This window comes from Nycticebus coucang, chromosome 1 (assembly GCF_027406575.1).
Source record: "Nycticebus coucang isolate mNycCou1 chromosome 1, mNycCou1.pri, whole genome shotgun sequence".
Taxonomy (NCBI): domain Eukaryota; kingdom Metazoa; phylum Chordata; class Mammalia; order Primates; family Lorisidae; genus Nycticebus; species Nycticebus coucang.
This window is the reverse complement of record NC_069780.1, coordinates 117,708,677-117,728,228: the sequence shown is the minus strand read 5'-3', so window position 1 is coordinate 117,728,228 and position 19,552 is coordinate 117,708,677. Positions and strand designations below refer to the sequence as shown.

Genomic DNA, 19,552 nt, shown 5'->3' with positions numbered 1-19,552 from the left:
AACAGAAGCTTAGGTGTGCTGAAAAAAATTTTAAAGATCATCAATTAAATTATTTTTAAAAGAAGTTTAAAGCACAGTAAGTATATTCTTTACCTTTTTGGGGGGGGATCAACATAATTTAAGTGTGCCATGGAAGTTTAACTAGAGGATCAAGTATGCCATGAGATAAAAAAGATTGAAAAATACTGCTCTAGATGAACAATTAACTTGCTTTCTAGATAACTGTTTGAAATGTCACCAGTTGTATTTTTCCCTACGGACTTTTTGTTCAGTTTCTAGTGGATATCCCTTAATACTCTAAAAGGTTCACAACACTTAAAGTGCCTCAAATTATACTGTACTTTAAATCTAAAATATGAAGTCTAAGGAAAGATGGTTGAAATAGTTAACTTTTTCCTTGGAGAGCCCAGATTTGAGTGAAGGATTGGTAAGGTACCATTTTTCTATGACCCTTCTCCATTACTGCTTGTTTCCCCTCGACACACACTGCTACCAGGCAGAAGAGCGCACCAATACCCACAAAGCCTGTCTCTACTGTTTCCTGGTGAATCACAGGATGTTCTTTCTTATAAGCCTTAAATTGTTTCTATGGTTTAGTTTTCTATTTTCATCATCGTGACGTTTGAGTGATAATTATCTTAACAGATTAAAATTCTAAAATTTTAATCTTTCACATAGTCAAGAAGCTAGATGATTCAAATTGTATTGATTCAATTAGTTTAAGGAAAAATTCAGATCTGTCATACTTATATTAAGATGTCAAGAGTTAAAAAAATGCAATACACGAAGATAAACAGGTTTATCTGCACAATATTTATTCCCTCCAAACTGAAAAACATGACTTTTAAGAAGAGAATTAAGCATATATTGAATCATCTTGTATTGAAACATAGAGTCAAACTTGGTGAAATCTTAGGTGATAGAAAAATGTCCTACTCTATTGCTATTTGTATTTCAATTTCTTTTTCAGAAACTAGAAAAAGTATAAAGAGATTTAAGAAATATGCTCTTAAGGATTAACAGATATGAGGAATCAAAATAAAAATTTACCAAACTATAAAATGTTAATAAAAACTTTATTATGCAAGTCTGAAAAATGTGTGCACAAAAATAAAAATGACTACTGTTAAATAAAAAAAACCTTCAAAGAATGCACATCACAATTCAAGTTTTTAAAAACTTTATATAAAATCTATATTATCAATACAAGGCTAAACTATTTGAGTACTAATAATAACGGTTCATACAAAGAAACAACAGTGGTAAAATACAAATACACAAGATGCTTATTTTTGGTCCTTTTGGAAAAAAGAACTAAGTTTCCTTTTTTACATGGCTCCAGGCACAAAACTAGATTGTAAGATGGTAACTGCAACATTCTTAGTGTTTATCCTTGTAATTCTTTAAATGTCACCAGTCATAATAGCGATGAACTCCTCTTGATTAACTGTGGTAAGAAAGAAAGAAAATGAAATAATCAGAAATACAAATATCTTACAACTACCATTATACACTAAGTATTTCTGAAATTTTATATTACACAAAGTTCTTAATAAATCAAGACATAGTTTTTGCTTTTAATTCTTTGCTAAGAAACTGAACAAGTTTATTAAAGAGAACTTCTTTAATAATAATAATAATACTACAGAAATACATTAAATGTGATAAACATTATAAATGAGTACTCTATAATATTAAAAGATAAATAAGTTACAAAAAAGCCAGTCATTGTCTTAACATTTATACACACTTGCTAAAACAGTTTTAAAAGCTTGACATTTTAAATTTCTTAAGTGGCTCAATAACTCTCTTTATAATTTTTATTCTACTAGTTCATTTAGCAAAACCTTCCCTCATAAGTAAACATAATTATATTATGCATATAAATTATAATTCTAAAAAATATTAAAATTAGAAAAAATGTTAAATTGTTATTTAACTTTTATATATTTAAAAGCCGATTTTAACAACTAAAAAAAAAAAATTCAAATGAGGCCACCACACTTAAAAAGTTCAACAGAAGCTCAGTGCCTGTAGCTCAGTGGCGAAGGCACCAGCCACATACATAGGAGATGGCAGGTTCAAATCCACCCAGGCCTGCCAAACAACAACAACTACAACCAAAAAATAGCCAAGCGTTGTGGCAGGCTTCTGTAGTCCCAGCTACTTGAGAGGTTGAGGCAAGAGAATTGCTTAAGCCCATGAGTTTGAGGTTGCTGTGAGCTGTGATGGCACAGCACTCTACCAAGGGCAACAAAGTGAGATTCTGTCTCGAAAAAAGAAAAAAAAAAGTATCAACAGAAACGGCAACTTGAAAAGATACAGATTTAATTTTAATTACCAAGGTAATACAGCAATTATAAAGTATAGATGTAAATGCAGAAAATAATCCCTAGGGACTGTTAGTTCACCAAAATTATTGATAAAATTCAATAAGGACCTTCAACTTATAAAGCTTATTGTTTATTTATTTTTTTTTATAAGAGACAGAGTTTCACTTTGTTGCCTTCGGTAGAGTGCCGTGGCGTCACAGCTCACAGCAACCTCCAACTCTTGGGCTTAGGTGATTCTCTTGCCTCAGCCTCCCGAGTAGCTCGGACTACCAGTGCCCGCCACAACGCCCAGCTATTATTTTTGGTTGATGTTGCAGTTTCGTCAGGGCCAGGTTCGAACCTTCCACCCTAGGTTTATGGGGCTGGCGCCCTACCCACTGAGCCACAGGCTCTGCCCAAAGCTTAATATTTAAAACAGCAACCTAGAAATAGGAAATCAGATAATCTAACTAAATTTGAAAAACTAATACACTAAAACATACCAATTAATAAAAATGTTCAAAAATACTTCCTCTTCATAAACAGGTGAGTTCATGAGCCCTAAGTCTTAATACACACCTGAGCAAGGCAAAAGTGATGGATGATGATTTTGACAATGGTAAAAGAACCCTCCACTGAGACACAAAAGATCTGGATTCTAGTCACAGCTCTGCATTTCATTTTCTTCCTTGAAAAACACTCAATGAGATGGTGTTTTAGGTTTTATCTAACTCGTATGTACCCTACATGGTAATATATGAAAATATTCCCTTGAAAAAAATCATTTGTTAAGTGCCTGGTGAGTACCAACATCATACTTACCCAGGTGTTGTGTATATATCAAAACAGACACCAGGCTTCCTAATCTAGAATATATTAAAACTGAGGTGAGGAAGACATTATATGATATTATAAAATTATTGTTAATTTTCTTAAGTGTGATTAGGGTACCATAGTTATAAAAGGTAAATTCTGGTTCTTAGTAGACACATACTAAAATATTAGCAGATTGGCTGGGTGCCAGCCCCATACACCAAAGCTGGCGGGTTAGAACCCAGCCTGGGCCTGCCAAACAATGACCACTACAACCAAAAAATAGCTGGGCGTTGTGGCGGGTGCCTGTAGTCCCAGCTGCCTGGGAGGCTGAGGCAAGAGAATTGACTGAACCCAAGAGTTTGAGATTGCTGTGAGCTGTGACACACAGCACTCTACCATGGGTGACCAAGTGAGACTCTGTCTCAAAAAAAATAAAAAAATAAAAAACCTCTGGACGGTGCCTGTGGCTCAAGGAGTAGGGCGCCGGTCCCATATGCCGGAGGTGGCGGGTTCAAACACAGCCCCAGCCAAAAATCACAAAAAAAATAAATAAATAATAAAAATAAAAAACCTCCAGTTTAAGCAATCTAGACTGAGGTATCTAGAACAAAACAGGAAGCAATAGTGTGTTCTTAAGAACATAATGCCAACAACTTTACAATAACTTCCCTATAATTATTTTATCAGGCTCGACACCTGTAGCTCATGCAGCTAAGGTGCCAGCCACATACACCGGAGCTAGTGGGTTCTAATCCAGCCCAAGACTGCCAAACAACGACAACTGCAACCAAAAAATGGCTGGGCATTGTGGCAGGCGCCGGTGGTCCCAGCTACTTGGGAAGTGAGGCAAGAGAATCGCTTAAGCCCAGGAGTTGGAGGTTGCTGTGAGTTGTGATGCCACAGTACTCTACCCAGGGGGACAGCTTAAGGTTCTGTCTCAAAATAATAATAATAATAATAAATTATTTTAACAACATAATAGAACCATAATTAAAATATTCAAAATCTGAAAAGTCTTTCTTTTATTACTTAAAGATCCAGAACTTTTTCTCCATCTGTAAATTTCAATAATTAATTTTAAATTAAACTTCATACAAAAATTCAAAAGTCACAAAATAATTTTTTATTAGTTTTATATGTACACATTTTAAAGTATAATAGCATTTCAAAAGTCTCTTAAACTATAGTCAGCGCTCACATCTATGAGTTCCACATCCATGGTTTCAACCAACTGCATATCAAAAAAATTTGGGAGATGGCAGGGCATGGTGGCTCACGCCTGTAATCCTAACACTCTGGGAGGCCAAGGTGGGTAAATTGCTTGAGCTCATTAATTTCAGACCAACATGAGCTAGAGCAAGGCCCATCTCTAAAACAATAGCTGGGTGTTGTGGCAGGCGCCTATCATCCTAGCTACTAAAGAGGCTGAAGCAAGAGAATCACTTGAGCCCAGGAGTTGGAGGTTGCTGTGAGCTATGACACCATAGTACTCTACCAGGGGTGACAAAGTGAGATTGTCTCAAAAAAAAAGAAAGAAAGAAAGAAAAAGAAATTCGAGAGAAAAAATTATAAAAAATAACAATAATAAAATAATATAGTATCACAACTACTTACATAGCATTTATATTATATTTGGTATTATCATCTAGAGATAATTTAAAATATAGGACAAGCACATAGCTTATATGCAAATAAACACTCCTCTATTTTATACAAGGGATTTTAACATCCATGGCTTTTAGTATCCTTGGGAGGTCCTGGAAGCAATGTTCTCTAGATACCCAGGGATGACTGTATTCCATGATATCATGCCTAAAACATAATACTTAGAAGTAAAAGTAGCTAAGGAAATTAAAGTAGCTACTTTCCTACCAGAGAGCCTCTAAGAAAATTAAAAGGAATCTGTGATATCTTCACACATTTGGTTTTATTCAACAATATCTTATATCAAGTTCTTATGTCTAAAAAACCTAGCCCAACGCCTAGCTCAAAATATTTATTAACAAAATTTTTCATATATCAATCTTTTCATAAATCTTAATACAAGTTGCTAACAATAAGTACTTCATAGAATTAAGTAGGTTCAGTACCTTAGAGACCATCTAGCTTTGAAAGGGAAAACAAATTTTAGCACTGGGAATGTCAGTTGAATATGTTGCCTATACACTGCTTCCTATAACGGTAAGTACCTTTTTAAACTCCATAAACATACCAAGAGACAATACACTACACTTGAAAGTACTCGAAAGTGCTTTGTCATCATGGAGATCTGAGTTTGAGGTCTGACTCTGCCATTAGCTTGATGATACCTTTGGGCAGGTTATCTCTAAGTTTTAGTTTCCTCAGCTATACATGTATATATGCATCTACTCTATGCTTATATAGGTACAATATTGTACTACTTTACAAAACTCGTAAAAATTAAGTTACATAATTCACAAAGTAACATGCTAAGCATATGTCTAACATATAGTAACTATTAAATAAATGTTAATATCACTATTAAAAGATGAGCCATTGTTGGCTTTTTACATGTTGCTTTCATTTTTCAAAAACTTACTATTTTATTTTATGTATTTTGGGGAAGAGGGTGATTTTTCTATCACCCCCACAGCTTTATGTCTACCTTGTAGTATACAGAGTGGCCATAAAGTTAGTATGGAATTTGCACACTTTTTTTTTTTTTTTTTTTGAGACAAGACTCTCACTATATCACCCTCAGTAGAGTATGGTTACGTCACAGCTCACAGCAACCTCAAACCGTTGCGCTTAAGTGATTCTCTTGCCTCCGCCTCCCAAGTAGCTGGGACTACAGGCACTTGCCACAACGCCCGGCTATTTTTTTGTTGGAGTTGTCATTGTTGTTTAGCAGGCCCAGGCTGGGTTTGAACCAGCCAACCCCAGTGTATGTGGCCAGCACCCCAACCACTGAGTTACGGGCACGGAGCCATTGCACACTACTTTAAATTGCACACAAACATTATGGCCACCCTGTATATCATATTTACCTTTAACTCTACATTTATCATGTTTATTATTCTATACATACAGTAAAAAAATAAAACATTTTCATTGCTGTTAAGATACTGAAAAGTGTGATCGTAAAGACAGAAAAATTACTTAAGTCCACAAAAAAGGCAACAAAGTATAATCTTTAGCAATTTAATATAAAAAGAAACCAGCCAAAAGAATACATATTAAGTGTATGAAAGTATCAAAACAGTCTGTTTCTCTAAATGCTATGGGCCCTCAATGGAATTCTCATAATTCATACAGATACCATTAGGAGAGGCTTTTGAGGAAAAAGATGTTTCAGATGTAACTGGGAGAATGAATACCATTTTAGCAGACAGAAACCGGCAATTAGAGCATTTTAAGATTAAGAGACTGCATGACAAAAGGCACACCATAAAACAATGTGTTGCCAAGATATCTTGTGGAAGTATGTAAATACAGAAGATGAGAGTTAAAGTAGAAAAGTGGAAGAATATAGTGGGAAATTACTTGAGATGGGCTGGGCACCTATAGCTCAGTGGCTAAGGCACCAGCCACATACACCAGAGCTGGTGGGTTTGAGCCCAGCCCAGGTCTGCCAAACAACAATGACGACTACAACCAAAAAATAGCTGGGCATTATGGCAGGCACCTGTAGTCCCAGCTACTTGGGAGGTTGATGCAAGAGAATCACTTGAGCCCAAGAGTTTGAGGTTGCTGTGAGCTGTGATGCCCGAGCACTCTACCTAGAGCAATATAGTGAGACTTGGTCTCAAAGAAAAAAAAAAAGAAATTACTTGAGATGAGACAGATCACAGCTTTGAACTTTGTAGGCAGCTAAGAATCACTCTGTTTAAATACAGAATGACATCATCAAATCTGTATTTTAGGAAAAGAATACCATCAATAGACTGAAGAAGAAAGAGATTAAAGAGCTATTCACTTAGAGGGCCATTAGGAAGCTACGAAGATTGCAAAGTGAAAACAGGAATCACATTTGCCTTTTTCATTGTGTAGAACCAGTCAGCACACAGGACACTGTGACCAGTAGGCAGCCAAGGAAAGAATAAATAAGGCCATTATAACATTTCTAATCATTAATGAGGATTTGAACTAAGACAGCTGCCATGGACAAGGAGAAAATATTACAAACATGTGAAGGGTAAAATCAATAATATTCAGTAATAGTTTAGAATTTAGAAGTACGTGTAGGTTGAGAGAGAAAGCATTAAAGACTGAAATTTTACTGAGAGGCTGAAATTTTGGTGAGGTTTTATCTTTAGAGTAAAAGTAAAGTACCTTCTTGCAGTACAGAACTTCATATTATAACATGTATAATTGGTTTTAAACATCTACTTCTAAATTGAATATATAAAATATTTATGCAAAAAGCCCATTACAAGAAATGAAATGTTTAAAAAGGGTCTTAAAAGTCATTTAGTGTTAAATATACCATCAAATACTTGGCAAATATGGTTTACTCAAAACTTACTTTCTCCATCACCATCTTTATCAAATTCTTCTATCATAGCCCGGAGTTCTTCATCACTCATGTTTTCACCCAGTTCTCTAGCAACACGTCGCAAATTCCTCAAGCTTATTTTCCCTGAATCATCATCATCAAATAGCTTAAATGCCTTCAGTATTTCTTCATGTGGATCTCTTTCCAATATCCAGTCTGTCACTACAGTTAAAAAAAATTTTTTAAATAAACCTGAATAATCACAAAGGCATTCATTTATTTATTTATGAAATCAACTAAATACTAGGTAAGAATTAAAGCTATGAATCTGTAAACATTTAGTCTACAATAAAATGTCAAATTGTATCCATAAACCTCAAAGAAATAAACTTGAAATTAGAAAAGCCAAATCCATAAATTACAATCTTTTTTATTATCAGTGATTTGTCATATTGTAAGAGTGAGCAAAACTGTATCACAAAAAAGCAAAAAATGAAAGGATCATAATTAGAAACATATTTACTTAAAGAGTGCTATTTATCAAGACTGCAGTAGGCACTACTGACCTCAAGCACTCACATAACCTAGTTGCAGAGAGATTTACCAACAATTAGAGCTAACTAGATAAAAGCTGTTTGCTGGTTAAACTTAATACTAACACTGATTCATCCTCAAATACAACTGAAAAACAAACAAAAATTACACAAGCTGAGAATTTATCAAGAAGAACTACCATCACTTATACAGGCACAATCTCATACATAATATTTCACTGATTATCTTCAGGATTGTAAGAACATCTTGGTTTTCAAAATGCAGGAAATAGTAAAAAGTCTTATCTGATTATAGTAATAAAGCAAAAAAAACTCTAGAAAAGAGATCTCTCTAAAGTCTTATCCATTTTGTTCACAAAGATAACTCTCAGACCACTAACCAAAAATAAATATAATTTCGACCCTTAATAGGTAATACATTTTAATTCATATTTTGATATTATAAATATAATCATATATAACATATAGTAAGCTTATAGTATTTTTGATTTTTCCAGTCTTTAATAGCCAAACAAAGTAAAAATCTATGGTATTAGATTTTTTAACTTACTAGATAAAATTCTCAAATTATCAAAGTAAACACCTCCAAAGTAATATTACATGCTATCTGCCATCATATGAAAAGGTATTTATGACTTTCACTAGGCCATTAAAAATAACTCAGTCCTTTTCAGGGCTGCAGAATGATCAAGAAGTGGCAACTGCTTATAGATGGAAAGTACTAGAATGTTTAATGAACCCAGAATGAAAAAATAAAAACACAATCCAAGTCTCCCAACAAGTTATTGTTGCTTTGCTGCTGTATCATCCATAGTCAGTTAAATAAGCACCTATTCAAGCTAATATTAGACCATCTACTCATATATTCAACAGTTTTCTTTTACCCAAAAAGACTTCCAAGTAACTAATTGAAGTATATTACTATATGTATGCAAATCATCAAGGCTCATAAATATTCAGTCAAAAAGGAGCTGGCATATCTACAGCCATAACACCAAAATAAAATACCACACTTAACTCTATGGCTCATACTCAACTCATTTTGAATTTAATCCCAACAAAAAAGCAGGACAAGGAAAAAAAGTGTTAAGAAATTTTCTTCACCAATTAAATAATTTACATGACAGGTGAACCAAAAAGGCAGCTTGCTGAAGTATTAATGTACTTAAAGAAGCAACAGGGTGATCTGGGGAACAGATGGGGCTCCAAGATGCATGAATTCCTATCCCACTGGTGCTTTGTGTTAGTTATTGCAGATTTATGTGTCTATATAATCTTTTATCAATACTCTCCATTAAAATGCAGCTTTTCTTGGAAATTATAAGTGTTCATCAATCTATGACAGCTAAAGTTATAAACATACTTTACAACTTTATGGTGACCCTCCTTCAGGCCTTCATGTTCTACTAAGGTTCTACAAAGTAGAATTTAATTATAGGAAACAGATTTTCAATGATCATAAGTCAATTGACACAGCGGCAGTTACAGCGGGTTCATCTATTTCACAAAACTCCAAATTTCTGTCCATGTAACTATTTTCAAATGATTTAACTATCAGAAATGTACTTCACCAGACCTTTCATATATAAAATTTGCTTAAGAACATAGTAGATTCAAAAATATCACATTAAAAATAAATTAAAAATCTTTAAAGGTAATGCTAGAACTATGGCTTCAACTACATTTCTCACAGGCTTTTGGAAATTCCTTTTCTTTTTTTAGAGACAGAGTCTTACTTTATCGCCCTCAGTAGGGTGCCATAGTGTCACAGCTCACAGCAACCTCCAACTCCTGGGCTTAGGCGATTCTCTTGCCTCAGCCTCCCGAGTAGCTGGAACTACAAGCGCCCACCAGAATGCCTGGCTATTTTTTTGTTGCAGTTTGGCCGGGATGGGGTTCAAACCTGCCATCCTCGGTATATGAGGCTGGCGCCCTACCTACTGAGCTACAGGCGCCACCCAGCTTTTGAAAATTTCCATCCCAACATACCACAGCTACTTTAAACTCAGCATGTTAGACTACAAACTCTTTCCACCATTACCATTACATTAAAAAATGGAGCTGCTGCTTCTATCCTTACCATCCCCCAAAAGATAACATCATCAACAACTAGTATCCCATATTTGAAAAGTATGAATCATTCTTAATCCCATAAACCTAGTCAGTGATGAGGTCCTATAGTACTGAGAGCAGTATTTTTTTACTCTTAAAGGTATTCCTTTTCTTTTCATGGTACCATCCTCAGCATAAAAAGTCCAGTGTTTTTTGTCTTCAGTCTCTTCCACCCTCCACTCATCTTCAATACTCTCATCAGTTATCTTTCTAAACCATTATCGTATCGCCTTCCTTAAAAATTGTTTATGATCCTCTGTTAAATTATGTAAGATTAACCTTGCATACGTTATGCAAGATTTTACCAATCTGGCCCAATGCTTCCTACCTTTCTAATCGTATCTAGTCGTATCCCCATCACCTAGCCCAGAGGACTACCGGCAGTCTCCCAAACATCCTACACATCTTTGTTGTTGTTTTCTATGCCTGGAATGCCTTTTCTCCATTCCTGCAATTTCTCCTTGGAATGAAATCCTATTCACATTCCCAAAGGCCTAAATTTAAAATGTCCTCTACAAACAATCTTCAATCCTGCATCAGGGATTAACAAATCTTTCCTGTAAAAGGTCAGAGAGTAAATATTTTAGGCTTTACAGAGGTCTATATATGGTCTCAATCTAAACTCACTCTGCCACAGCAGCACAAAACTGGCCTTATAGAATGGGTGTGGTGATGTACAAGCAGCAGCCAAATTTGGCCCAAGGCTATAGTTTGCTGACTCCTGCCCCAGATAACAATTCATCACATGTACTACAGCATATTAAAACCATAAACTTTTTGAAAGAAAAATGTTAGTAACTTCTTTTTTTTTTTTTTTTTGTAGAAACAGTCTCACTTTATTGCCCTTGGTAGAGTCCTATGCCATCACAGCTCACAGCAACCTCCAGCGCCTGGGCTTCAGCGATTCTCTTGCCTCAGCCTCCCCAGTAGCTGGGACCACAGGCACCCGCCACAATGCCCAGCTATTTTTTGTTGCAGTTTGGCTGGGGCCGGGTTTGAACCCACCACCCTCGGTATATGGGGTCCGCGCCCTACTCACTAAGCCACAGGTGCCGCCCAGTAACTTCTAATTAATCCCCTTCCCCATGCCAACATAGTACTTAATTCCAAATTATATAGGAATTATATAGGAATTTGTTATATAGGAATTGTTATACAGGAATTTGTTCCTATATAACAAATTCCAAAAAATTTAGAATTTGTTATATAGGCAAAATGAAGAAAATAATACAATAGTCTATTCTAAATAGGTAATTAATAAGTAATACATGCCAAAAATAGAGGAAATACAAACATGTGACTTATCTTGGTCTGTCTTTAAAGAAAGTAATTCCTAAAGCACCTATGTTACTCCTTAGCCTCAGGCTGCCTTAACTCTAAATTTATGTTAAGTTTATCTTAATGCTTTGTCTAGTACTGGAAAGAATTAGTTAAGGGCCAAACTTCATCCAAATATATCTGTAGGACAGTATCTTTAAGCAATAAATAATAGACATCACATAAAACTAAGACTCAAAGGCTCTGATTTAGAGTCATTTGTCCCAAAGGATAAAATATATATTAATCTGTGATCTGTTATTGGTTAAAAATAATCAACAAATGGGGGAATACATAGCTCAGGAGGCATGGGACTCTGATCTCTAATAAAAATCACAGTTTTTAAATTGTACTCAACTATGATAAAATAATTCATTTTGTAAAATTATTAACTATGATAATATAGTGCTTAACGTGGCCTTTAACAATGAAAAAAAGACAATGACAAAAATATACACAGAGCAGAATACTTGCTACATCCCCGTGATGCACATGATCATCTCCACCCACTGAGACAAATCAAAGACCATTTTTCAGAGTAATAAATGACAGCACACTCAGCAGCACTGATAACACGCTAGGCCTTTTTCTAAGCACTTTACGTATCACTAACTTACTTAATCCTCACAAGTGCCCTGAGAGAGTAACATTACCCACATTTTATAGTTGAAAATGAGGCAGAAAGAAGTAAAATGGTAAAATGACCAAGCTACACAGCTATAAAGCGGCAAAACCAAGATCTGAACACAGGGAATCTGGCCGAGGCAGTCCATGCTGAACCACGACACAGTGAACTAAGAGCACCTGAATCACAGCTCTTTACAAATAGTATCATTTCTACTATATCCTAACAACACATTTCTATAAATAAACAATCTAAATACAAACTTGAACTATAAAGCCTCAAAAAAGTCAGCAAACTGGAAGAATAAGGTAGCTCTCTCCCTCTTATAATAACTCTGCAAACTAGAGGGAAAAAAGCCTATGTTCCCAGAAGGAACAAGTTGCCTTCTAACAGTTATCTTTTAGCTCCTAAGTTGAGAATCTTCTGTGCTGTGGTTTCTTTCTCTTAGGTTTATCATTACTTTCCATATCCCGTTTTTGGTTTGAACTTTCAAATTAAAAAAAAAGAAAAGACTAATGATACAAATATAATTTTTTTCTATCTACTAATTGCCATTTCTTTTTGCTTTCCATATTGTTTCTTGCTATTTAAAATGAGGGGTTTGTGTGTATATAATCGAATATGTTTCCAAATTTCTTTAATATCTTAAAGTAATTATATGCTTGTATCATGACCCAGGGGTTTAGAAAGGTAACTTAAAAATAAACCTGAATATTTATACCTACTGTATATAATATTGTAGACAATATGTTTAAGTTAGAATAGCAAAGTCCTTGCCTTCCAGAATCCTCTATTCTGAAAAAGCCTGATATATATATATATATATATACATGTGCTATAAATAAATCACTAAAATCAACTGTACAAAAATTTAACCATATTAAGCCTATGATACATTTTCAGTTGGTGGTTCTAAAATGTTTTCTCCTTCTTCTAGTCTGCCAACTGCCTCCTTCACTGCAGCCCTCTCCCCACTCCATCTCTTAAACAGATGACTTTATTCACTGAGATCAAGGTCAACCAGAGTATGTAGCCCCATGAACTTTGTCAACTTGAAGGCATGTGTTGCATCTACAGCCAATGATCCTAACTGCTACCAGTTCCTCCTCTCCCACTTTCCCACCAAAAATCACATGCCAGAAAAAGGTCTTGGGAAATATTTTCCCAACAGCAGTATACCAAATTCTCTGTTTTACTAAACAAAAATAAGTTTTTATCACCTTTCTAGTTTTATCATATAATATAAATACACATTACTTGGTAGGGCACCAGCCCCATATATCAAGGGTGGCAGGTTTGAACCTGGCCCCAGCCAAAACGCAACAAAAAAATAGCTGGGCGTTGTGGCGGGTACCTATAGTCTCAACTACTCAGGAGGCTGAGGCAAGAGAATTGCCTAAGCCCAGGAGTTGGAAGTTGCTATGAGCTGTGATGCCCCAGCACTCTACCAAGAGCAATAAAGTGAAACTGTCTCAAAAAAAAAACACAGTACTTCCCTGGTTAGAATCTTCAGAACAAAACAAAATATAAAACTATAAATTTGACAGCAAAGCTATAAATATTTTTTCTTTACATATAAGGGGGGGGAAGCACCAATACACCTAAATAAGTGCCACGTTATACATTTATGTTCAGTAACAAAATTCTACAACCCAGAGACTTTAAAAAAATTGATATTAATCAGATAAGTTTCCTAACAACTGCAGATTACAAAGACTATTAAAATACACACCAACTTCATTAAAATCTTCAAAGGTGATTTTCCCTGTGGCTTCTCTGTCATAATCTTTAAGAATCTTCAGTACATCAGCCTTTTTTACATCAAACCCCAAGGCTCTCATTGCCACCTTTTGGATTAAAAGGGAAAAGCAAATTATAAAGCACTTTGTACAAAAGAAGTGATTTCCAATTAAAAAACTTGAGATGACAAATACCTTAATATTAAAAATATAATTACTGTGCATGTTTTACCTCTCTAAAATAACAAAGTGATAATGTATTTGCTCTTCACTATTGCAATTAAATAAAAATTTTTTCATTTATATATTGCTTTTTTTATATGACAAACTAATCAAGTGTTTACAGAATACACTTATGCACAAATAATTTTAAACACGCTATGTGTTCTCAAGGGATTAATAACCATAATAAGAAAAACACATGGCATAAATATTAAAACATTTTATGACAGAAAGGATAAAAACATTAAAGAAAGTACTATAATCAGACTGCACATGATTAGTTATCAAGTAGTCTAAGGACCATTAAAAAAACAGAGATCTATCTTGTTACTAGTAACAGGGAAGGAGAGACATGTACAGTAACTGGCTAAAGTAGCCTTTCTAGGACAGATTCACCTTGTTATCTGATGGATAAAAGAGGAGTATTAGGGCATTTAAGGAGAAAGGACGATTGGTATAGACACTGAAAGAAAGAATAGATTTGAGGGACATTGAATAGAGCAGTTTACTTTATCTGAATGGGAAGAGTTCAGGTGGAAGAAAGCAATTAGCAAATGAAAAAAAAAGTAGAAGGTCCTGGGCAGTGCCTGTGGCTCAAAGGAGTAGGGCACCAGCCCCATATACCAGAGGTGGCGGGTTCAAACCTGGCCCTGGCCAAAAACTGAAAAGAAAAAAAAAAACAAGGAAAAAAAAAAAAAAAAAGTAGAAGGTAACAAAAGTTTAGAGACCATTCAATAGGAAACAAGGAATCTGAACTTTATGTAGTATGCAATGAAGAGTCATTAAAAATTTATGAGCAAGGAACAATGTAATATGGTGAAAAGAATTTTAGAAGAATCTAAATCTAATGGTACTGTACAGGGTAAACTAGATGTAGAGAAAATACGCAGAAAGCTCCAGATATGAAATAAGGGCCCAAACCAAGATAGTCAATGCCAACAAATGGAAGAGACATCACAAAGGAAGAACTGACCAAATCTATGTAACTAAGAAACACATGGGAACAAGCACTACAGAGAACTGGAAGATTGAGAAGGCTACGCTTAAAGGCCTATCATTGCTTTTCCACATTCTATCCCGTCATTGCATAATTCCTACCCCTACTAGAAATTCTTATGCTTAAAAATCCCTTATAAAGTCACCAAAATTAAAACCATCAAAGAAATATTTACATTCACCTATCTATTAAGGCTATAAAAATCTCAAAGCGCTATCTTTTCCACTATATTAAATCTAAGACCCTACATACCGGTTTCTCCTCATGTCTTTATAAATAATTCTAGGCCTTAAAGCTGACATTTTTACCCATTAGCATGTCAACATCAGACAGCACTTTCTGTTGTTTGTACTACAGAAAGTAGATTATGACTGTCTTACTAACACGTTCAAACTTAAAAATTTAAAGACAAACAACAATCTCCCAATCTGGATAAAGTATGAGTCACCAAAGAATAACAATAGTGGGAAGAATATGGTAAGAACAGTTTAAATTCCATAGTTTGAAATCCTTTAATTGTGTGAATGAAAAATAAGCACCTTCCGTAGGAATATGTTTTTACACTCAAAATACTATTCATTTTACCATGTGAAAAAGATTTTCTAAAAGCTATGTTAAGGCTTATATTCACTTTTATTATAGCATTTAACTGTGAATGCTTAAAATGGCTTCACAGTTCCAAAATCAGTTTAAAATAATTATTTAGAAATGTATTTTAAGTAACTGTCAAATTGCAAATCATTTTAACAGAGATGTATATATTCCAAAGTATATTACCTTTAATTCATGATAATCTATTGCTTCATCTTTGTCTGTATCAAACAGTTCAAAAGCATCTTTAATTTCTTGTTTCTGTTCCTCAGTGAGTTCTCTTCTTTTTTTCCTCTTACTTTTGTCTATTACGAGCTCGCTTCTATGAAATGTAAAGAAAAAAAAGACTTAATCCACTTTTATGCAAATTAGCCAATCAATGATTTTCTAAATTTCAAAAAAGGAAGTATTTTGGAGAAAAGACAGAAATTTTTCCCATATGAGTCAATACCCTGCTTATTCCATAATTGAAACTGCTATATATTTGCACCTCCCAAAACTGAAGAATTACAGGTTATTATTAAAAGAAATAAGGACCAAACTTTTTCTCTTCCTAGCTTTGTATTTATTCTTATTACTATTACTGTGGAAGAAACACATGTATGAATAAGAAACATTACTTTTATGTCAAAAACCTCAACCAAAAAACAAAGTATTCATACATTATTCATATTATTCTACTAAAGTGTTAAAAAAAAACCAAATGAAAGAATTCATAATTGATCATTATATATTTGCTTTACTTTTGAAAGTCTTTATAATTAAGTTCTCAAAGTTTCGGCAAAAAAGGAATCATGTAACTTAATTATAAAGTATCTTCACACTGTAGGTTCAAATGTTTTCAGATTACACATTTCTAACAGTTTGGCACTTTATTAATGACTCTGGCCAGGGTGGTGGCTCACGCTTGTAATCAGAGAGGCCAAGGCTAGTGGATCACTTGAGCTCAGGAGTTTGAGACCAGCTGGAACAAAAGGCAGACCCCATCTCTACTAAAAATAAAACAAACTAGCCAGGCATAGTGGAGGCCCTGTAGTCCCAGCTGCTAGGGAGGATGATGCTAGAGGAGTACTTAAGCCCAGGAGTTTAAGGTTACTGTAAGCTATGATGCCACAGCACTCAACTATGGTGACAGAGTGAGACCCTGTCTCAAAAAAATAAAATTTTTGACTCTGAACATACTTTTTTTTTTTTGAGACAGTCTCACTATGTGGTCCTAGGTAGAGTGCCGAAATGTCACAGCTCACAGCAACCTGAGACTCCTGGACTTAGGCGATTCTCTTGCCTCAGACTCCCGAATAGCTGGGACTACAGGTGCCCGCCACAACGCCCGGCTATTTTTGTTGCTGTTTTTGAAGTTGTCATTGTTTTTTTGTAGTTTGTTCGTGAATTATTTTTTATTAAATCATAACTTTGTACATTGATGCATTTATGGGGTTCAGGGTACTGCTTCGAGTCATTGTTTTAGCTGGCACGGGCGGGGTTCGAACCCGTCAGCCTTGGTGTATGTAGACAGCACCCTACCCACTGAGCTACCAGCACCGCCCGACACAATGAACTTTAAATGCTAACAACGGTACATTATATTTGTACTTAATTCTACATAATGTCAAGAGTCTAGTCTCACTTAACATGTACATTATATAACAAACCTACAATAAACTATGGAAAAGGTTCAAGTAAATATGCAAAAATATTATTTTAAATCCAGAAATGTCTTAAGAGCTCCCCATCTAAAAGTACTCCAAATTTTTATTTTGTTTTGTTTTTATTTTTTTTTTAAGTGCTCCAAATTTTTAAATGGGGGTGCAACACTTGTTTAAGAACCAGTTTTGAAATACCTGGTTCAGATATTTCAAAATATTTCTGGCTCAGAATCCTTTAAAATTTTTAAATGTAAAGACCAGTTAACTGTATTAAAACACATTATCTACTTGTATCTTAAAGTATTCCAAGTTTCTGAATCTACAAAAAAAGGAAGAAAACAAAGGGGTGGGGGAGGCGACCATACAGAGACCTGCAAATGAGGTATAATAAGCCAGAGGGCGCTCTTTCCTTCACAAGGGACAAGGCCTGACACAATCTTGGTACTTCCCTTTTCTAGGACTCCGAGAGGCCAAGGCCGGGACAGATCCACATCTGACCCTGTCCAGGGAGGACCATGATCATCCGATCATCCCTTAGCGGAGCACGGAATTTTAGAGCGGCGTAACTACATAGATATGTTTAAGGTACAACGTCTAGATAGGGGGATAGGGCATCTGGCGGTCAGAGGTTATAACTGAATGAAAGGTAAGGAAACTCAAAAACCAGGAAATCCAAGGGAGAGATTGCCAGTTGAAGTCAGTAAAACAGGTCTCCGGTTACACCGTAAAGCAGAGCCTCTGGAGAAGTGCATGGAGGAGTTTTGTGTTTTTCCAAAATTTACAGGTGAGTGATCAGCAGGGCCCGGCCCAGGCATGAGGAACCGAAGGATGCTCTGCTGCCCGACTTCTCTCCTTAGCGCTGAGTAGAAACCTCGCGCCCACCTGACTTTCCACTACACCATTTTTGGCGGTCCAAAGCCCAACGCGCTGACAGCAATGACCACCTCAGGAGGGTACTAGGGTCGTCACCTGCAGGGCACCGGGGCCCCCAGGGTGAAGGGCCCGGGCAGGTTGCCATGGGCTCCTTTCCCTCGTCCCAAACTGCACCCGCTTCCTCGCCTCGGCCCCAAATGGCCTCCCTTCCGCATACACCCGCCCTGGGTCCCGCTCCGGGGTGTGGAGAGCATTGCCGCCTCCTTATTACCGACCTCAGAGCTAAACTCATTTTCTCTTCGGACAACCACGTCTTCTCAAGAACAATTTTTAACCCCTACCCAAAGCAGCTAGACTTAGCAAACCGTTCAACAGACACAAACGACTTCAGCGGCCTCGAGGACCGCCCTCACGATAGGCACGTATAAGCTGGATTGGTTGAATCCACCTAAAGTTCTGCCCAGTAAGACGGAAGTTTCACCAGTTCTCTGCTTTCATTGGGTAGGCATGATGTCAATCAAGATAAACCTTTCTGCCCTCTTTTGCCCCTCCCGCTCTTTAGATTGGCCGGACGCCTTTTCCCCGAATCCTTTGCGCTGCCGGCCTCTGAGTCCCGTCCTGGCGCTTCCGGAGGCGAGTGCTGAAATTCGATTGGCGCGTAGGGACCTGCGGTCGTGGGCGTGTGTCCCGAAATTAGGCGACAGTCTTCTGGGTGGAAAGGGAAGGGACGCTCTGCAAGCTATCCTCTGGCTAGAAAGAGCAAGTAACAGAGGAACGAGGTCTGGGAAACGCCGACAGCCTGTGTACGTGGGGAATTTATTTGAAACACAAAAGTAAATGCCACTTTCTTCATCCTAATTTCAGTAAATGTGATCTACATCTCCCGCCCCCTTACTAGCGGTCCGAGTGATTCTGGGGCAGGAGCTTTGGATTATCCCGGGGTTAGGTTATTAGGCTGTTTGCAATGAACCTGCATCTAAAGCGCCCTTCCCTCTCCTTTTCCTCCTTCGAACTGTTCGGAACGGATTTGTTGGGTTGTCTCGTATTTCATGGTGTCATAAGCTGTTTCTACACATATCCTCGCTGCCAAACCAGGTCTCCTGGAGCCTGCTTGGATACTTAAAAGGTTTACTTATCTGTTTTACCAGGCTCACTTTCTTTCAGGCCCGGTTTATCCCTTCCATCCCTTCCCCACTCTGTGCCTAGTAAAACTTCCGGTGCAGAGGTGATCGATGCACGAAGGGAATCCTGCCATGAAAATTCGCTAAGTACTGATCTAAGCTGCAGGTCTC

The 19,552-nt window shown here is 36.3% G+C and overlaps 1 protein-coding gene across 1 annotated transcript; it reads right to left on the bottom strand.

Moving 5' to 3' along the window:
* Positions 1-1,066: 1,066 nt before the first annotated feature.
* Positions 1,067-18,667, bottom strand: CETN3 (centrin 3). The gene is made up of 5 exons (XM_053586737.1): positions 18,536-18,667; positions 15,928-16,063; positions 13,925-14,039; positions 7,615-7,806; positions 1,067-1,447 (listed from the first exon to the last, which is right to left on the bottom strand). Exons 1-5 carry the CDS (start codon positions 18,550-18,552, stop codon positions 1,404-1,406), a joined length of 504 nt encoding a protein of 167 aa, XP_053442712.1. The 5' UTR covers positions 18,553-18,667; the 3' UTR covers positions 1,067-1,403.
* Between the last annotated feature and the right edge of the window lie 885 nt (positions 18,668-19,552).